The sequence below is a fragment of the Seriola lalandi genome, unplaced genomic scaffold, assembly GCF_002814215.2.
Source record: "Seriola lalandi dorsalis isolate HSWRI2012SDOR001 ecotype SW California unplaced genomic scaffold, Sedor1 jcf7180002052129, whole genome shotgun sequence".
NCBI lineage: Eukaryota > Metazoa > Chordata > Actinopteri > Carangiformes > Carangidae > Seriola > Seriola lalandi.
This window is the reverse complement of record NW_019522682.1, coordinates 1,642,298-1,661,684: the sequence shown is the minus strand read 5'-3', so window position 1 is coordinate 1,661,684 and position 19,387 is coordinate 1,642,298. Positions and strand designations below refer to the sequence as shown.

The 19,387-nt window shown below is 41.5% G+C and overlaps 1 protein-coding gene across 1 annotated transcript in view; it reads left to right on the top strand.

Annotated features, from left to right (window-relative positions):
• The window catches only part of LOC111650141 (uncharacterized), a 19,862-nt gene extending 571 nt beyond the window's left edge, over positions 1-19,291 (top strand). Inside the window, exons 2-13 of the mRNA XM_023399952.2 lie at positions 4,695-6,648; positions 7,788-8,171; positions 8,664-8,703; positions 8,974-9,119; positions 13,596-13,628; positions 14,009-14,095; positions 14,390-14,590; positions 16,411-16,590; positions 17,212-17,424; positions 18,190-18,309; positions 18,525-18,665; positions 18,785-19,291. Of these exons, the coding sequence (XP_023255720.1) occupies positions 4,771-6,648; positions 7,788-8,171; positions 8,664-8,703; positions 8,974-9,119; positions 13,596-13,628; positions 14,009-14,095; positions 14,390-14,590; positions 16,411-16,590; positions 17,212-17,424; positions 18,190-18,309; positions 18,525-18,665; positions 18,785-18,856 (3,495 nt within the window). The 5' untranslated portion in view covers positions 4,695-4,770 and the 3' untranslated portion in view covers positions 18,857-19,291. The remainder of the gene's footprint in view (positions 1-4,694; positions 6,649-7,787; positions 8,172-8,663; positions 8,704-8,973; positions 9,120-13,595; positions 13,629-14,008; positions 14,096-14,389; positions 14,591-16,410; positions 16,591-17,211; positions 17,425-18,189; positions 18,310-18,524; positions 18,666-18,784) is intronic.
• Positions 19,292-19,387: the final 96 nt, after the last annotated feature.

Genomic DNA, 19,387 nt, shown 5'->3' with positions numbered 1-19,387 from the left:
GTGGGGTGGCGACGATGGGAGCATTTAGACTGCTGACAGTTTACTATACATTTTTACTTTCTCGTATAGATGTCAAGCGTTTTAGACACTGGGAGACAGTGAAAGACAGTATGTAATACCCAGGATATACGTCCATCATATCCAGAATAACACTATGATCATTTAAGAATTAGACCCTGGATTGTAAACGTAATTCAAAGAAGTGATACAGGTGCGAGGCTGATCACTAATTGATAATGCCTTTTAACATGATATAAACGTTCAAGGCCATGGAAGGGGATTTAAGAAGCCAGTAGCCTTCAAAATAAAAGCACTTGCCAGTTTGGCACTTGTACATGGATTAATCTTTTCCCTCTGGAGCTATGGCGTAGTCAACATGTAAACACAAAGTAAGCAATACGACTATTGATGCATCCAAACCGTGTGTGTGTATGTGTGTGTGTGTGTGTGTGTGTGTGTGTGTGTGTGTGTGTGTGTGTGTGTGTGTGTTAATAGGTAGATAGATGAGGAGAATCCCCCAAAGTGGGGACAGTTGCAGCTAACGATTATTTTCATGATCGATTAATTTGCCAGTTATTTTCTTGATTAATTGTTTTGTCCATGAAATATCAGGAAATAGTGAAGAATGCCTGTTTTAATTTCCCAGAGCCCAAGGTGATGTCCTCAAATTGTATTTGGCAAACAGAATACAAACCCTTAAGAGTTTAAGATCAATGTTACACAATTCAAAGAAAAGCAGAAAATACTCACAATCCAGAAGATGGGGTGAGGTAATATTTCCCATTTTTGCCTGAAATACTTAAACCTATTATCAAAATCTTCATCATGTTATTTTATGTTTGTAGATTAATCAGCCAATCAACTAATTGTTTCAACACTTGTTTGGACTTTAGGACATATTTTAAGGATAGTGCAATATTTGGGTCTGGGTTTAGGTTGAAATTTAAACTCAGGATTAAATACAGGTAATAGATACTACTAGGTACTAGATACCACCTGTGTACTGCATTTGGTTGTTAATTTCATTGATGTACTGTAAATCTTGCCTTTTCCTTAACGCTGCACTACTATCAGTCTGTTAACCTCATCATCTAACAATTTTGGCATAAGATCTCAGGTTCATGTCCAGGATCGTTTAAAAACCTTGCTTTCAAAATCAACTCAGTGATTCACTGGGATGATTTTTGATTTCTACTGATCCTCGATATTTGTCAGATTGCCATTTTATATACTGTGTGGTATTTCTCATTTGTACAACAGCAAATAATCCTGCCCAAGAACTACAGGTGCAAAGCTAACTCAGGGGAAGCTGTTTTAATTTTACATGGTCTATAATAAAGAAGCAACACACTAAACTGAAGATTAAAATTGTGCTCTCTGGCAGTTTTCTGAGCTTATTTGATTGCTGACGGTGAGTGAAATGAACAGTACCTGTCTCTTCCTGGTTGGTCATCATATTCATTATTACCACTATTGACTGTTTCTTTGTGGAAATACCTTCTAAAAGCACAAATAATGTAGGAATTGGCATCACTACATTACTGACATTGCCTTGAGCTCTGGGAAATTTTGATGATATTCTTTCACAATAAACTAGACAGAATAATTATTTATCAATAATAAAATAATTAACTGGCACATCAATAATGAATTCTTTTTTTTGTTGCAACCTTATTTCAGCTTGTCACCACCATTAAACCTTATTTATGGCATGTGGTAGAGAGAGTTAATGGCTAGTGAGTACAGGTGAATCAGTGAAGGTCCATGTGAGTACGCAGAGCACACATGTGTTGTTGTCACTGTGTGTTTGTCAGTATAAGATCAGTTAGTTAATGGGCTAGTAAATCCCCCACCCCGCAGCTTTCACTGCAGCCTGACAGATGGAACTGCAGTGCTCGGCTCACAGCTCTGCAGGCCTGGTCCGGCTCTCTGCTGCGCTTCCATGGCCATCTGTGACCTCGGCAACTCCTCCTTTCTGACTTCCCGCTCTGAGTCACCCAGCCGCTGCCATCCAGTCTTAAACTCTTGGCAGAGAGGGACATTAGCCACCCTGGGAGCACGCCCTCACTCCTGCTGCTCCCCTTCATGCTCCTGCCTTGGCAGTTGTGGTTTGTGCTCAGATTACAGGATCAACATTAACCTTTGCCCTCTGTGTCTTCTCTCTGTCAACCATATTTGATTTTCAGTCTAGAATTTATCTATATAAGATGATAAACACATCAGTAAACCTTCTGTTGCCTCTTAATCCAATTTCAAATTTATGTTGTTTATGCAAAAGTTTACTAATTGATGCAATGGATCAGAAACACTGGAAATGAACTTATTATAAAGATGAAAGCAAGAATTAAAATTCAAATGGATCCAGTATTTACATATGAAGTACATTAAAACATTTTTTTTACTATTGTTCTTAGTATTTCTTTGTAGATTTCTCCACAACAAATTAGCTTAATTTAACTTAAAGGGGATAATTGGCATTATAATAAGACTGTATCAGATGGCAATCTGAAAAAGAGCATGTGCAGCTCCCCTCAGCTCTACAGAGCTTTATACTGAGTTTCAGCTCATTGTTTAGCTGCCCGACCTGCAACTTTACTGTTGTGGTTCCCTCTGAGCATAGTTTTTAGATGTTTTCAGAGAAAAAGCTCTAAAGACCAAACCCCACAGTTAACAACTAAAGAGCCAGATATTTCCCCAAGGAGTTTATTTGCCAGAAATAAACTCTGATAGCATATCACTGTAGCATCCAGTCTGCCCTCAAGAAGTTGGGTTCACCAGAGAGTGTATCATAAACTCTATTAACTATATAACTATTTTAAATGCAACAATGTCTGAAGCTCTTGGCAAGTGACTATACCACCTGTCACTCCCAGCAAGAAACCATCGGCAGCAGAGAAAACTTACATATAGCCCCTTTTAAAGTCAGGTTTCCATCACACAATAGATTGTAACATGTACGACAGGAAAACATGTTAAAACATATGATTTTGCTCCTCAGTTCAGTCTGGTCCCCTTTTATTAGATTCATAATAATTTTTGAATCAATCAAGATCACCTTGAATCTCCTTTAGGTCAGATGTTTCTTGTAACTTATCAAGTACATTTATAATGCCAGACAAGAAAATTTATAATCTATATAAAATAGCAACAATGGTCTGGATTCCAATCAAGGGTTGGGTTAGGGAGTCTAAAGGAGTAAAAACTGATCCTTTCATGCATGCAGTCAGACATTTATGGATTCCTATGATCATATGTTCAGATAAATAACTTATGATAGCAGCTTTAGTGCAACTTATCGAGAATCAATACTGAGAAACACTTTTAAGCTTTCATATAGGCCTTCCTAAACAAGCTTTAGCCTTTTTCTTCCTCCATTGGTGACATTTTCTGGAATCACCTCATTTATTCCTAAAATATCTAGTAGGATTGTATTCTGGTGTGGTTTCTCTACTTGTTGACCCTGGACACAGTGTGCCTTTGATAGGAGATAGCTGATGGAGCCCCGATAGCCTCGTCATATTAAATAAATATCAAAACTGGGCTTCTCACTCACAGGAGGCATTTATTATTCAGGTTGCTGCCCTATCCATTCCTCTCAGTCAGGTCTTATTAGATGCCGAAGAGATGTCCCTCCTTGTCCTTCTGCCCTGCCGCCTCCTCCTCCTCCTCCTCCTCCTCCTCCTCATTTTCTCTTCTCCTGTCCTGTGCCATCTGCCAGCTGCTGGTGGACGGATGAATGTGGTGCAGATTAAAGTGCACTGAACACCCAGATGAATCCCGGAGGATTTAGGTTTTTGCTATTAGCAGTATAGGGACAGGGAGTCTCTGGCCTGATACTCCACATCACTGTAATATTTCCTTTTAGTGTTGTCTGTGTAGAGATGTTGGGGTGGGATGGTTAATAAGCTGTAGATGCATATACACCTAAATGAAGGACATCAAAACTTGATGAAAGCAATAGTCAGTCACAGTCATTGCTGAATATTTATCCACTTCCAAACAGATGGATAATTAAGATATTGATCTCTGGTATTTTCTGAGAATGAGTTGAAGCTGTTCTCAATGGACACTCTCAAGTAGATCTTTGTCTTTTTGTACCTTTTATCCCAATTTATACAGCCAGTCATACAATGGAGATACATGGGACGTAGCTGTGTCAATGAATAATGAATAGAGTGAGGAGGAGTTCAAGTCTGCTCACTTTCTCACCTCCACCAACTGTTGGTTCCAGAAGCTGACTCTGTTTGAAGCACACTGAGGGCTCAGGATTATATTTTGTAAAGTGTAAGAAAATAGTGCAGAATGCCTGTCGCAATAATCATAATAACTCAAAGCCCCAAGATAATCAGTTTACAATGATCAAATAAATATTAACCAAATTAATCAATAATTATAATAATTGGTTGAATCCCTAACTGTCTTAACATAAAGCAAATTTACAGAAATGCTGCTCATATGAAATTCATTCAAAATTGAAATCAAAACATCTGATCAGTAAGGAACAAAGACAAAGACTCTAACTAAGCTTTTTAATGCAACGCTCCAATACAGTGCTATGACAACATCTGAGTGAGTATTGATGTTTGATACACAGCCCTAGTAACACTTCTGTTTTTAACATTTAACCTCTCCTTGGAGCTATTATTTCTGTGATTTCACTTTTTGTGTTTCTCTCCTGTCACTGTCTCTGCCAGGTTGTGCTATGAGCGGGGTTTCCTTGGAGACAAGAGAAGCATGTTCTGAAAATCAGAGACGGATCACGCTCCAGCCATGAGCTACAAGTATCAGGGAGAGGAGATGGGGGAAGCAGGCGAGGAGCACAAGGTGCCTCTGAGGAACAGGCAGCCCAATGGGACGACACGCGGGGAACCTCCTGTACGACGGTCCTGGAGGCCATGTCAGATGCTCAACCAGGACGGGGAACTGAATCCCCATCATCATCACCATCATCATCACCCTCCTCACCAACACCATCACCCGCCCACAGGTCGCGGACCGTCTCGGCACCGCCGGCGCCCTCCCTCAGGGCAGGGCCAAAGCCAGGCTCAGAGTCCTGGTCTGGTCCCAGCAGTGGTTTCTTCAAGGTCGGATGGGGGTGAGAGTCGGGACACTGAGCCTCATCCTGTCCAGCAACCCCGCCCTGCTGTCGCCCGCTACCGTCGTCATGGCGACCCTAACCCCAGGCTCAGAGGTCACAGACAGAGGCAACCAAGCAGAGAGATGCAAGACACTTCACATGGTGTGGATGACAGAGAAGGTGCAGCAGAGGTGCAGGTGCAGCAGTGCTCAGCAGATGATTGTGTAACAGACCAGTCGCAGGACAGGGGATCTCCTCAGCAGACTCCTGTTGCTGTTGTCACCCCCACCCACCTCTCACCTGGACCTGCAACTCATAATGTTCAACCTAACCCCCAATACACTCCACCCCCTGAGGCAGAAGAGGACCTCCAGGACCATAAAGTAGAGTGTGAGGAGGAATTGGAGGAAGTTAGGGAGAATGATGAAGAACAAGAACAGGCAGAGGATGATCTAGACCGCCGCTCACCCACAGGTCACTCCGGCTGCAGCCGTGACGACATGCAGACAGTCAATGATGGGGCAGAGGAATGTGCAGAGAGGGTGGAGGAGGATCAGGAAGAAGTCATGGAAGAGGTGGCAGAGGACATTGCTGCTCAGGGAAGCGAAATCACTGACCTCTGCTCTGACACGGAGAGCGCCGCTTCACTCAGTATGGACGGACCTCTCCACAGCCCGCCACCGCTCCAGTCACCAACTCCTCCTTCGTCTCCTGATGTTCCACCTTTTCCCCAGCTGGACCACTTCAGTGAAGACACCAGCATGAGCCCCGTACCTGACAATGACCTACCTGAAGATGAAGATGAGGATTACTCTGAATCGTGCTCACTGTCCCACTCCACTTCCTGCTCTGAATCCTATCCAAAAACCTATGCAGACTTTTATACAGAGTCCCACCAGAAGTCTTACCCGGAACCTGTGTATGAGTCCTACTCAGAGCCGAAATCCCATCCAAACTCTTTTCCTGAACCCCTTAAAACCTCCTACCCTGAATTACACAGAGAACCTTGCAGACAACCTAATCGGAGCACTGAGTCTAATGAGCAGGAGTCCCGCCAAGAGCCCTTTACCAGCCACAGAGAGGCAAATGTACAAAGAATGGCTCCAACCTCCCCCACCAAGGGCTCCTATCATGCACCAAGGCAGATCAGAGACCGCAGTTCACATCACTCTCCTCTGGACCGCTCTGTTGGCTGCCGGCTGCACCACTATGACGGACAGTCTGATGGCGAGGGGGACAGCGGCATTCAAAGCCCTGTTTCAAAAAATCGTAGGCAGGCAGCCAGACACGGAGACACCCAGGACAAGAGTCCCTCGTCTGGGCAGAGCAGCTCAGGTGAGACTCAGGAGGAGCGGAATATGATGGGTCCCCCAGGGGAGGAAGGTTCAAGGGGCTCAGGAGACGCCATCAGCTTGGCGATTAAAGACATCAAGGAGGCGATTGAGGAGGTGAAGACTAAGACGATACGCTCCCCCTACACACCTGACCAGCCTGTTGAGCCGATATGGGTGATGAGGCAGGAGGTCAGCCCCACAGAGGATGTATACCCACTGCAGACTACAGCTGGTCATGTTAGTATGACGCCACTTATTATCAATTCTTATTATGTCTTTTTTTTGGGGGGTTTTTTTGCTGAAAATGACTCCCAAAGGACTCACAGCTCTGTCAACTACTTCTGTTAAAATATCTTATTAATTACATTAAGAAAAGTTACATTTTTGTAAGCCCAAATTGGCAAATGTTGCAATATTCCTCTGTGAGTAACAAATAAAAAACTATAATAAATAATAGTATTTGAATCAGCACCTGAACACGATAGATGGTCGTGTTTTAACACCCAGATTATTTAAAAGAAAAAGATTGTTTTAAACTGATGTTTACCAGTTTTACGGCCTCCTCTTGTGTTGGTGGTTCGGCTCAGAACAAGGTTAAAAAAAACAGAAACCGAACAGAACAATGGAGAAAAAACTGCAGAGCAGCAGATATGTGTGCTGTTAAGGATATTTATTAATCTATAGAATACATTCCTATGAATTTCCAGGTTTCAAACAAACAAACAAAAACGCTGAACTGTACTTTCTTTTACTTTTCAGTGGCATTGCTAATTGCTGTTGTTGTAGACAGCACGTCAGGCAAGAATTAAAGGAATGGTTCAGCATTTTGGGAAATATGCTTATTCACTTTCTTCGTGAGTCGGGACCAATTTAGTGCAGCTTGGCATGAAGACTGGAGGCAGAGCGAAACAGCTAGCCTTGGTCTGTCCAAAGTGAAAAATGAATTGGGAACAAAAGCTGTTTTTATTTTGTTGTATCTTGCTTAACATACTCGATCAGAAATGTAAAAGTGACAATTTTAGGGTTACATGTCAGAATTCATTTCTTGATATTTATGGTGTTATTTTTTATTTCTTTTCCAAAATGCTGACCTGTTCCTTTAAGGCTGTGCTGATGAGTGACTTTGACCAAGGTCTGCAGTGTTGCAATAATTAAATTTGACTTCATTGCTTCCAGGAAGTTTTACAACAAGATTTACATCCTTGCCTTTCATTTCATTTTGAGTTACTTGGATTAATGCCCAAATCCTGAATCATGTATCCCTGGAATAAGGTGTCAGCATGAGTTGCTGTATTGCAGTTTCATAGAAGTGATTTTTTATTTATTTATTTTTTTAAATCCTCTTTTTCTCTTTTCTCTCTGTTTCCTTCTCTCAGTCTTCTCCTCACTCCCCCTCTCAGTCTGTACCTGAGTCTCCGTCCTGCTACGCCTCAGTTCCAGTTCGAGACCCGGTCAGTCCGCGGAGAGCTGAGTCCTCCAGACCGCTTCATCCCCAACATTATCACCATCAACCGCCCCAACACAACCATCACCACCACCACCACCAAGGCCACCAGTCACAGCAGAGGGACACCCCGAGGCCGCCACAGACATACACACAGCCACAATCATATGCACACATGCCTCCGCCTAATCAGCATCAACAACGTCATCATCAACAACAGATTCAACATCAACAACAGACTCAGCCACTCCCACCACAACAGCTGAGGACACAAGTTCAGCCACAGTCGCCTCCACAGCCTCCGTCTGTCCAGGAGGTGAGATGAATTCAGTTGGATTTCATGGATAAAAAAGTTGTTCCCTATAACTCCAGAACTTGCCCGAGACTCATCATATTTTTAAGTTTTCTTCAGTGTAAAACTAATCCAGTGATAGCCATCTGTACATTCATGGGCACATTTCAAACTGGAAACTTTCACTAATCCAGCGTATTTCTTACATTCCCTCTTGACTACAAATAGTTTCCTGACCCTCAATCCTGTGAAACCTATTTGAAATCTATAGGTAAATCTTTAAAAAAAAACAACAAAAAAAAAAACATATAGCTTGAGCATCTAAAAATGACACTCAAATACGATGATAAATCCTGCAAAGGCAGGCATCTTTCCCAAGGTGTTTATCTGCCAGCAGCTAAATGGCTGACAGCAGTAAAAGTCCTGCAGAATTTAAATGAGTTAGGAGAGACCTGGAGTATGTGAGTAGAAATAATAAGGATGGTGATGTAGTTTTTCTTTTTTGTGCCTCCTCAGCTTCGCAGATCTCTTCCCCCCTTTCCTACATTTGTGGATGGTGAGTGGACTCGCATATGAAAGTCATAATTTTACTCTCCATTGTTTTCATCTGATGAGATCATATATTACATTTGACAATATGTTTAGTTTTGTGTATTTGTGCTCATATTTAAAAAATGTACAGATGTTGTAGATGTTGGGTGTAGGTTTGCCAGATAACTATCTTCACTTTTTCATCAGTTGGATATTTGTTTGTGTGTAAGCATGTATCCATGTATGTATGTTTGTGTGTGTATGTGTCCCTAATGAGTGCTTTTGGTTCATGCAGTCCCGGGACCATGTGACCCAGAAGACCTTATTGACGGCATCATCTTTGCAGCCACCTACCTAGGCTGCACCCACCTGCTGTCAGAGAGGACGCCCACAAAGAGCGCCCGCATGCAGCAGGCGCAGGAGGCCATGAGCAGAGTCCGGGTAAGAACAATCTACAGCTCATTTGATTTAATTCATATCATAGTGAAAGAGATGAAGAATGAGATGGTATGTGAACACTGAACGGTCACTGAACAGTGTAAATAAAACTGAATTGATATAAAACAAACAGTCCAAAAATATTTCACTTTCATAGAATAGTACAGCCAGAAAACACATGGGTTTGAGTGTTTCACACAGTTGGAACAAGCTCAAAAGGAAGAAATATGTGTTACTGTCAGACAGAGTGGAGTAAGATTTGAGCAACCTGAAAGCCTGTTAAACTGTATATTGAGGGTGTTCTTAATAATGGTATGAACAACATATATCAAGGAGCTCAAAGATCAAAGCTCCACAGCTCCTTGGTTTGGAGATACAGTACATTTTCTAACACACTTGGACACATCGTTAGTGATGTAACTGAGGTCGGCTTCATATTTGGGTCTTTTAAAGTCAGAAATCCACAGCAGGCGACACAGCCAGCGGGCAAAAAGTCCCCGGGTTTGTGCACAATGCATCATCCACAGATCACTGCTCCTGATCCACAGTCATACAGGCTCCTCTGCTCAGCTCCACTGGATGTTATATAAACTGCTGTTCAAGGCCCTGGAGACAGTAGACCCCACTTTCTGCTTCAATCACAGTGTATGATGTCAAACACGCATCACGAAGATTCTTTTAACTTTGATCACAGCAATCAGAGTACATCAGTACACATAAATCTGGCTTTTATCATCAGTGATTTCATGTGGGGCTTTTTTCTGTTGACAGGAGAAGAAATCTCCAGAGATGATAGTGGTATACAGAAAGAAACTGCACTGCCTGTGTGAATGTAATTTGAGTCAGTTGAGGGCAGGTTGTGTCAGGGAGTTAGTGAGAAAGATGTCTTACAGCGACAGCGTGGTATTCAAATGTGTGAGTGAGAGAGACGAGCAGTAAGACATTGCCATTTTGAGGAGACGAGCGAAGGAAGTCAGAGGCAGGAAAAGGACAGGAGCTGAGGTGAACTCTGCTTTCTGGACGGTTGACTGACAGTTCCAGGACATCGCCTCCGTTAAGGTTTGAGAACTGTACAGGGAAGGAGAAGGTTGGAGACTGTATAATGATGGGAATGCATATTTTTGTAGAATGGAAAAGAAAGAGGAGGCTTGCTGTCAAACAGGCTGGGGGAGCTGACATCTCACTTGTTGGGATGCACTGATCGGACTCAGGGTTCTGGCTCATACAGAGTCCTGATCTGACACCAGTGCTCTTCTTTTGGCCCTAATGTAAAATCTGTTAACTTCAGTCTGCAGCTGATTAAGGTTCATCTTCTTTATATAAATTAACATTAGGCTCTAACTACACATCAGCTCTTAACTACTTCACTGGCATCCTTTCTGGGTAAATTTGAATAATATTGTTTATGAAGGTTTATGAATTTGTGTTATTACAGTGCATCAAACTCTTAACGACAGACACACCCTCACATACAAATTGTCTCATACATGCACACACACAGTTCCTGACACACCTGACAAACAGCACTGAGCTACTGTGGTTAACAGTTATTAGACACCAGCTGAGCTGTTGAACACCAGAGCTCTACTTTCTATTGTAGTTGCTAAGTTTGTAGTTAACAACATGCATCTTTCAATGTGTAATTAAAGGTATTCCGACTAAAACGTCTTCTGGGTAAAAATTCAAGAAGATATCTTAATATAGTTTCATCGAGCTAAGTTTAACTTTGGTGTCACAGTAAAGGCCTACCACTGCATTCACATAAGAATGCATTTTATTGTGAAGGACATACAGGAAGTGTTATAGCAATACCCATCCAGTGGAGCTGATTATGTTGTATTGTTTTCATTATTCATTAAATCTCAGTATTTTCAGTGCTAAAAGTAAAATTGTAGAACGCAGTTATCTTTGAAGCTCTTATGAAAAGGGATATAGGGATGTAGTGAATTTATATTTTGTCACATTGTATTTGCTTATGGTGTTTTTTTCAATCATACCACGTGCTAGTAAATAACAACAGCATTGTATAATGATAACAACACAATTAAAACGTTTTACAAAAATATCCTTCAGATTCATGAGTTACAAAGAGTGCAGGCAAAATGAAAAAATCCTTCATAGGATACTGAAGTTTTAAAAAAACTCACCAAACCTCATAAAGAAATCACCAACATATACTGTGGGGTCAAAAGTCTGAAACCACTTTCCCAGGATGTCTGAATAGTCCAGACAGAAGCCAATACTTCCAAGATGACAAACACACAAAACAGCAATATAATGGTGAAAAGCAAGAATGAAATAAGTAAAAACAAATTTCAGACGTGTGTTTAAAAATGTCTTTTATGAGACATGCCACTGACCTCAGCGCCCTAAGGTGCAAAGCCAGGGCTGTGCTGGATGGCGTGGACAGACGGAGGCTGATTATTACATGAGTTTTCTGCCAACTACAAAATGAAATACTGGAGGTGACGTGACTGTTGTTAACAGAACAACACATGGTGACGTCCACCACAGGTCAGGAGTCAGCCTCCAGCTCATGATGATGTGATGCGCAGCCTGCCTCGCCTCCGAGCATCATGGGTGAAATGAGACTCAGTGAACAGACTGATGTGTTCGCTCCAGGGTCTGGGAGGGTCTTAACAACAACATCCCTGTTCACAAACAAACATTTGGTTACTACAGTAAATAAATACTCGTTAGCAGTATGTGTCAACTTTAATAGAGATCAGATGATGGTTGTTCATAGAAGTGAGTTTTCTGAGCAACGTGAAGCCACTTTCAAGACTGGAGAGGAGCTACTGTTACATCAGTCACAGAAACGTTAAAAAGAAAAGTGGAAATGTCCAAAATTGTGATCATGGTTGTTTAGTTTCTAAACTTGAACAAACAGAAAGTCAGCAGCACTAACTGCTTCACAGGTGGAGTCCGCTGTTCATTCAATCATTGTATTTTGGCACAGAGACTTCATCAGGGTTTTATTCTTACTCATCATCATCTGTTGAATTAATCACAGTTAATCACACCATTACCAGTTTCTTAACCTGCAGTTCATCAGTTTTAACAGCACAGTCTCTAATCCTGAGAAGAAAACAGGTTTAATGAAATAAAATAAGAAGTGTGAGAAATAAGAAATTTGGGTCTCTTGATTGGAGTGACCTTTAACTCACTCTTAAACGCTTTTTCCTAAAATAAAAAAATGTTCTTGTAGTGAGGCTGGCATCCAAAAAGCTTGATGTAAGTGTATTGTGACTGCATGTTTTAGTTTGTCTAAATATAGTTAGGGCTGAAAGATTTATGGAAAATATCCAATTGCAGTTATTACCAATGAGACTTGAATTGTGATTATCTTCAGGCCTGTATTTGTGGTCTACATAGTATTAAAGAATTAAAATCCCAGTTAGGGATTCCAACTACTGATCACTACTACTACTGCTGTCTACCATGAACACATGACATCTACAAACCTAGCTGCTAACACATAGCTTGAGCGCAGCAGCTAATGATTATTATCATTATTGATTAATCTGCAGATTATTATCAAGTCTTTAGTCGATAACATTTTCTCAGAGCCTAAGATTAAATGTCTTGTTTTGTCTGACCAACAGTGCAAAACACAAACATACAGCCATCATGAATGTGATCAGTCAGAGCTGTGCTTTGACAAGTCAGATATCTGCTGTGAAAAAGAACTTTAACTTTAACATTAATTAGCTGCCTCTGACTAAATCTGTGAGTCATTATGAGGAGCAGTATCAACAGCTGCTGAAGAAAACCTTTCACACAGTCCAGTAAGTAGAAGTGCAGCTCTTGCAGTTTGAAAATTGCATGTTCCAAGTGGTGATTTTAATATATCAAGTCTAAATATAGCTGTACACAAAGTGTGCAACATATTGGGGCCGCCTCTGCTGAAATGAAATAAACTGCAATTTGAATCTAGGTCAAAGCCATGATCCTATTAGTTTTAACTGATTAAATCCACTTATAACATTACTAATCACATCTCTTCTGCTGACGGTGATCAGGCAGGTTTGGATTTTAAACCTTTAAACAACACAGAAATATTTTAGAGAGGAAATTGTGGCACATGCTAACATCTGGAAACACAAACCCTGAGCTGTGACGAGGCGTCTTCCAGAAACGCACGAGGTCGCTTGTCTTTCTTCAGGGTCGCTCGTGTCACATTGATGAAGAGAAAACTTTTGATAACGTTTGCTGCAAAGGCCTCCAGCAGTCTGCTGTTGTCAGATGTGATAGACAGTAACATCACTGTCCTCCCCCACACACACACACACACACACACACACACACACACACACACACACAACATACACCTTTAAGGTCCTTGTGTCCATTAATTTGGCATTTGGAATGGAGACAGTCCACAGTGAGTGAGGCGATTGGGTTTTTGTTGATGCACCAGAAATGCTGTTTTCTTGCCTTGTCTCTGTGTGAGTGTGTTCTGCTCTGTGATCTGTGCAGGCTGCTCAGAAACAGGCAAAGAACAGGAAAAAGGTGAGTTCTGCTTGTTTGTTGTCTCTACAGAAATTTAGATAAAGATAACTCCCACATGTCTGAGGATTGTTCATGAATTACCTTCGATTTTTACATTTCTCTGTCTCAATATGAAAAGGTCTCTTTATGCCGATCTCTTTTTATGGTGTTTATTTACCTCTTTTTTTTGTATTCTGCTGTCTTCTCTGCATTTTTATCTCCTGTAGAATTGTTTGTTCTTTTGTCACTTTGCACAGGTTTTGTTTCCTCTCTTTGTTGCCATTAGATTTGATGCCTTTTCACAGTTTTGACACCTGCTGTGCTTTCTTTCTCCGCTGCTGTTAATCAACCTGTTGCTTCCTGTTCACTTCTTCTCTTGCTGTTTCCCTCCGGCTGTGCAGAGCCCCGACGGCGAGGCGCCGTCCACTGCTGAGGTTGATCTGTTCATGTCCACACAGAGGATCAAAGTCCTCAATGCAGACACTCAGGTATTTAATGATAATATGTATTCCTGACCTTGCTTTATCAATAAATAACTTAAAGCTTTTGATGCTGGAGGGGCAGTGTCACTGTACAAAGAGTAAAAATAACAGGTTAGATTTCTTCAACATTCATTTCTTCAAAATGTCCTCAAGCAACAGATCCTTCCTGCTGTACCTCCAAACCTCATTAAAAGACTTCTCTATATTACATCACAGTGGAAAGTTATTACCAGAGAATCACAGAAAACCAATTAAGTGAGAACCTCATGTGAGTACCTCGTGTCTTTTTTGGACCACCAGGAGTCTTTAATGGCCCTGCCACTGAGGACCATCTCCTACATAGCTGACATCGGTAACATGGTGGTGCTGATGGCCCGGGGGAAGATGGTGAGGTCCCGCAGCGCACAGGAGAACCTGGACCACACAGCTGAGCAAACCACCATGACCCATGACGACAGGCGGCTGTACCGCATGATCTGCCACGTCTTTGAGTCTGAGGATGTGAGTTATTGATCTTGTAATAGATTAAAACTTAGTATCCGCAGCTCTGGAAAAGCATTGATTTTTGTTCTTCCTAAGGCCGTAGAAGATATTAAAAAGTCCTGTATTTAATATAAAATCTGCTGCAGGCAGTGATATTAGTTATAAAATGTTTTTGTATCCAATTGCAGGCTGTCAGGAGATATTACACACCTATAAACTGAAAATGGGATTGTTTTGACAGTGGATTTTGCGTAGGCAGCTCTTTAATCCTTTTTCAGTCAGATTCATCAGACCTGTAGCAAACACTGTCACTACTGCTAGCTACAGCAGCTAGGACATTCTCTGTCTCATAACAGGCAAGTGTTGATTTTAGCAGAAAGGAAAGTAAATGAATGAATGATTTTTAATCATCCATTTCTGCTGCTGATCTGGACCCAGTTGTGTTAATTAAACTAATTTTATCATTAGGAATTGTTGTTATGTAAGAAATAATCCGAGGACAGATCATCCTCACTGGTTTTCCATCATACTTTCATACTTTGTGCAGCTTGATCATGAAAAGGCTATTAAATGTTATTCTGTGCAGTATGAAAAAGCTTTTCTTGCATTTAATTAGGTGAATCCTGCAGAAACCCTGTATTAACATATAAATCGCACACCATTTTGAAGCTTGTATTTGGGTTCATTGGGCGCTGTTGTCTTGGCAGTGAAATCTAAATGTGGTTAAAATGAGCTGAGATAGGTTGAGCAAATAGAGCCACCATAGTGTGACACACGTCTTTCAGGGAAATAAAACTATTTTCTCGCTGTGAGTTCGATGAGAAGATGACATCAGTTTGATCTTAAGAGACAGGCCCAGGACGTGTTTAGCCTAGCTTAGCACAAACACTGGAAACACTGGGCAAATTGCTTGTTCACTCCTTGTTTACATGTTACGTCTTGTTAGCTAGCGAACTAGTCGCCTGTACATTCAAGAATCTCCCGGATATTGTTTAATGTTCAGGGAAAGTAAATGAAAGTGCCATCTTTACAGTGAGAACGGAACTGTTGATGCTACATGAGGTCTCAGCAGTCACTGGTTAGTAAACAGCACCAAAAAACTGCTTTGAAAACCACAATGCATTTCTATTTTAACAGGTGTTGAATCAAACAGCTGTGAAGTTGGTATCTGTGATGATGCTTAGCTAGCAGTTTCCACCTGCTTTCAGTGTTTGTGCTAAGCTAGGCTAAACACATCAGAGCTACCTCTGTTCACTTGTGACTCCTGAAAAGAGCTGCTAGCATATAACCTGTGTCTCACTGTCATAGGGTTGTCCATCATTCCTGTCAGTGATTTATAACCTAATGGTTGGGCTACACACCACACACTGTAACTGCAACAACCATGGTTCCACTCCCAGCCCTATTGCATGTCATACTTCTTCTTACTGTTGCCATGCCTCCTGTCTGTCTACACTGTCCACAAAAGCCACACAATAATCTTAAAAATAATAATAATAATAATTTAGTACTCACCAGGTTAGTGCTGAGATCCTGAAACATTGCTAAAAAGAAATCTGAAGGTGCAAGAAATACAACCAGCAATGCAATACAAGACTCTTTAAGACTTGGTGTTTGGGTTATAGTTACAGTTAATCATCATGTTAGTGCATGTCCTCACAAGTATATTAGTGCAATGTGAGTGTGCGAGTCTTTTAGAGGGATGTAAATAAGTATGTTAATGAGTCCTGTTCCCACAGGAAATCTAAAAGTTAGTATCACTCACAAGCTCTGGTCCTGAACTCCCTCCCTCTCTCTCTCGCTGTGTCTCTCTCGCTCTCTCTCTCTCTCTCTCTCAGGCTCAGCTGATAGCACAGTCCATTGGTCAGTCTTTCAGCGTCGCCTACCAGGAGTTCCTCAGGGCCAACGGCATCGACCCCGAGGATCTGAGCCAGAGGGAATACAGCGACCTGCTCAACACTCAGGACATGTACAACGACGACCTCATCCACTTCTCCAAGTCGGAGAACTGCAGAGACGTAAGTCAGGCAGCAGGTGGCAGCAGAGTCACAGGAGGTTTCATTTACCGCCTGTGCTTTAATAGAGTTTAGTTTATTATGACTGAGAAATTTTTGCCTTCAAAAAATAAACTTCTGCTCAAAGGTTTTTCAACTTTTGTCTATATAGAACAACAGCACACTTCAGTTCAGGTCGAGTTATTAATGTTTGATTTAATAAATGAGCCAGTGCCATTATTTTTCTGCTCAGTCTGTTAGTTTGCCTCCCAGTGGTTTCAAATGAGCATCTGGCCTTGGAGTCACAGCTGTGTGACAGTTGTACTGAAAAATGCCCCAAAAAAAACCCAAAACAAAAAGGTCCATAACCTCAGTATGAAGGTAAATGTGAGATGCTCAACCTGGTCTGACCTCAGCCCCCCTCCCTCCTCTGGCTGCTCTGAACGCCTGCTGTCGTCTCACATTTTTCACAGTCGTGCAGTTGGCCGCCAGAAGCTCAAACTGTGTGCATTGTTACTGTTTCACGTTGTGTGGATGAGTGTTTGACTTCACTAGGAGAGATTTCAACTATGTGGATGTTAGATTTCCATAGACTGTTCAGTAAAAGGTAACTCCATAAATAAAGGTTGACTTGTTTGGCTGCAGGTTTACATAGAGAAGCAGAAAGGAGAGATCCTGGGTGTGGTGATCGTGGAGTCGGGCTGGGGGTCCATCCTCCCCACCGTCATCATCGCCAGCATGATGCATGCTGGTCCGGCAGAGAAGTCCGGTCGACTCAACATCGGAGACCAGATCATGACCATCAACGGGACGAGTCTGGTGGGTTTACCGCTCAGCACCTGCCAGAGCATCATCAAGGTACGTTGCTGCTTTCTGTGTGTGGTTTATTTTTATTATTTTTTATCTCAATCTTTCCTTTTTTTAACATAAACCATGAAATATATCCAGACGTGGGAGGTGTCCAGGTTTTCTACTGGTCAGCTTTACTCAAAACAATCAGTGTCTGAGGGGTTAAAATCATAGTTAATAGCAGGACTAGTGTCATTTTCTCTAAATAAATCAGCCTAGAAAAGGGTTAAATGCAAATAACCAATGAAAAGTAACAACATTACAAACTGTATCCTCTCTATTTTATAAATGTGAGCTGAGGAAATGTAACAGAGGAAAACAGCTCCCAAGAACAGAGCAGAGGTGCAACTACAAGAATAAGTCTAAAATGTTTGGGCACCAAAGTCTTCATGTAAGAGATAAAATGCAAGGAAATATTATAAATGCAATATTTTATTTGTATTTTACAGATCCTGAAGTCTTTTATGTCATTGTGAAGTTTTTAACTCTAGCATATAAAATACAAATATTAAGGTTTTTGAAATACTTTAGAAATTTTACCAAGGAACATGAAGCAGGACTCCTCACTGATAGTTAGTTGTTGCCAGCTCAGTTGACATGTTGTTTCATACATGAAATAAGCTTGCAGAGCCTGCAGATGTATGTTTACAGTAAAGTTTCTGTAACAAACACACAGTGTCCTGAAACACTGGTTATTCCACTGTATGTGTGTGTTTTAACTTTCTCATCTCTGCCATAGATTCTCTTGTAGCTAACCCGACTCTCTTCCTTCAGGGTCTAAAGTCTCAGTCAAGGATCAAGATGAACATCGTCAGGTGTCCTCCCGTCACCATGGTGCTCATTCGCAGGCCGGACCTCAGATACCAGCTGGGCTTCAGCGTCCAGAACGGCATCGTGAGTATCAGGACAGATCGCACGCAGATACAGAGGACGAGGCTGAATCATGGTCCTCTTTGATTATATATTTAAGATTATATTAATTTTGTTAACAGTGCTCTACAAACCAGCGTCAGTTACTTAGCAACAGATTACTGTGATTGTTTTCATGATGTTCAGGTGCACACTTATTTTGAACGTCAGCATTACCGTCACTCCCTGTGCATGTGCAGATCTGCAGCCTGATGAGGGGAGGCATTGCTGAGAGAGGAGGCGTTCGCGTCGGTCACCGCATCATCGAGATCAACAGCCAGAGTGTCGTGGCAACGCCTCACGAGAAGATTGTTCAGATCCTGTCTAACGCCATGGGAGAGGTAAGGATCTCTTTTTGAAATTAACAATAAAAAAATGAATTCATGAACATGTTGCAGAAAGTTTCATCTGCTTGTGTCGGAAAAGTTAAAAACCTCAGTTTGGTTTGTTTCTGCTCCAGATCCACATGAAGACGATGCCTGCAGCCATGTACCGTCTGCTGACTGCACAGGAACAGCCTGTCTACATCTGAACACACACTTCTCACTCTTCACCACATCACTCAGTCTGTCTTTACTACTGATAGTCCACTCATCTTTGAGTTGTTTAATACCTTTCTCCTCTCTGTATCCTGTTTGATATCACTTGACTTGCCTTAATCTGTACAGTGCACTGTCATGTAAACATGTACATCTACAGTATGACAGCAGAAGGCAGATTATCTCACTAGGCCGAGTGTTAATGTGACGTGTTATGTTTGACCAAAGAGAAATTGTGGATTTTATTGTGCATATTTAGGTGGCAAATAGAGTAAATATTACCTTTGGTTAAATAGCTGTAATATCTGAATGTATTCTAATCATGTTGGACCTATAAGTTGTCAGGGCGACCCAAGTGATAAACAACTTCTACACTGAAGCAATCGAGGAATGCATGTACAGTTCTGCTGAATAAACTCTTAACAAAAGGCTGGAAAGTTCTGCTTTGTTTTATTCAACAGATTTTGAACTGGATGCATTCGGCTGTTAATTCATTAAGTGAATGAAGTTCCTGTTCAAGAGCG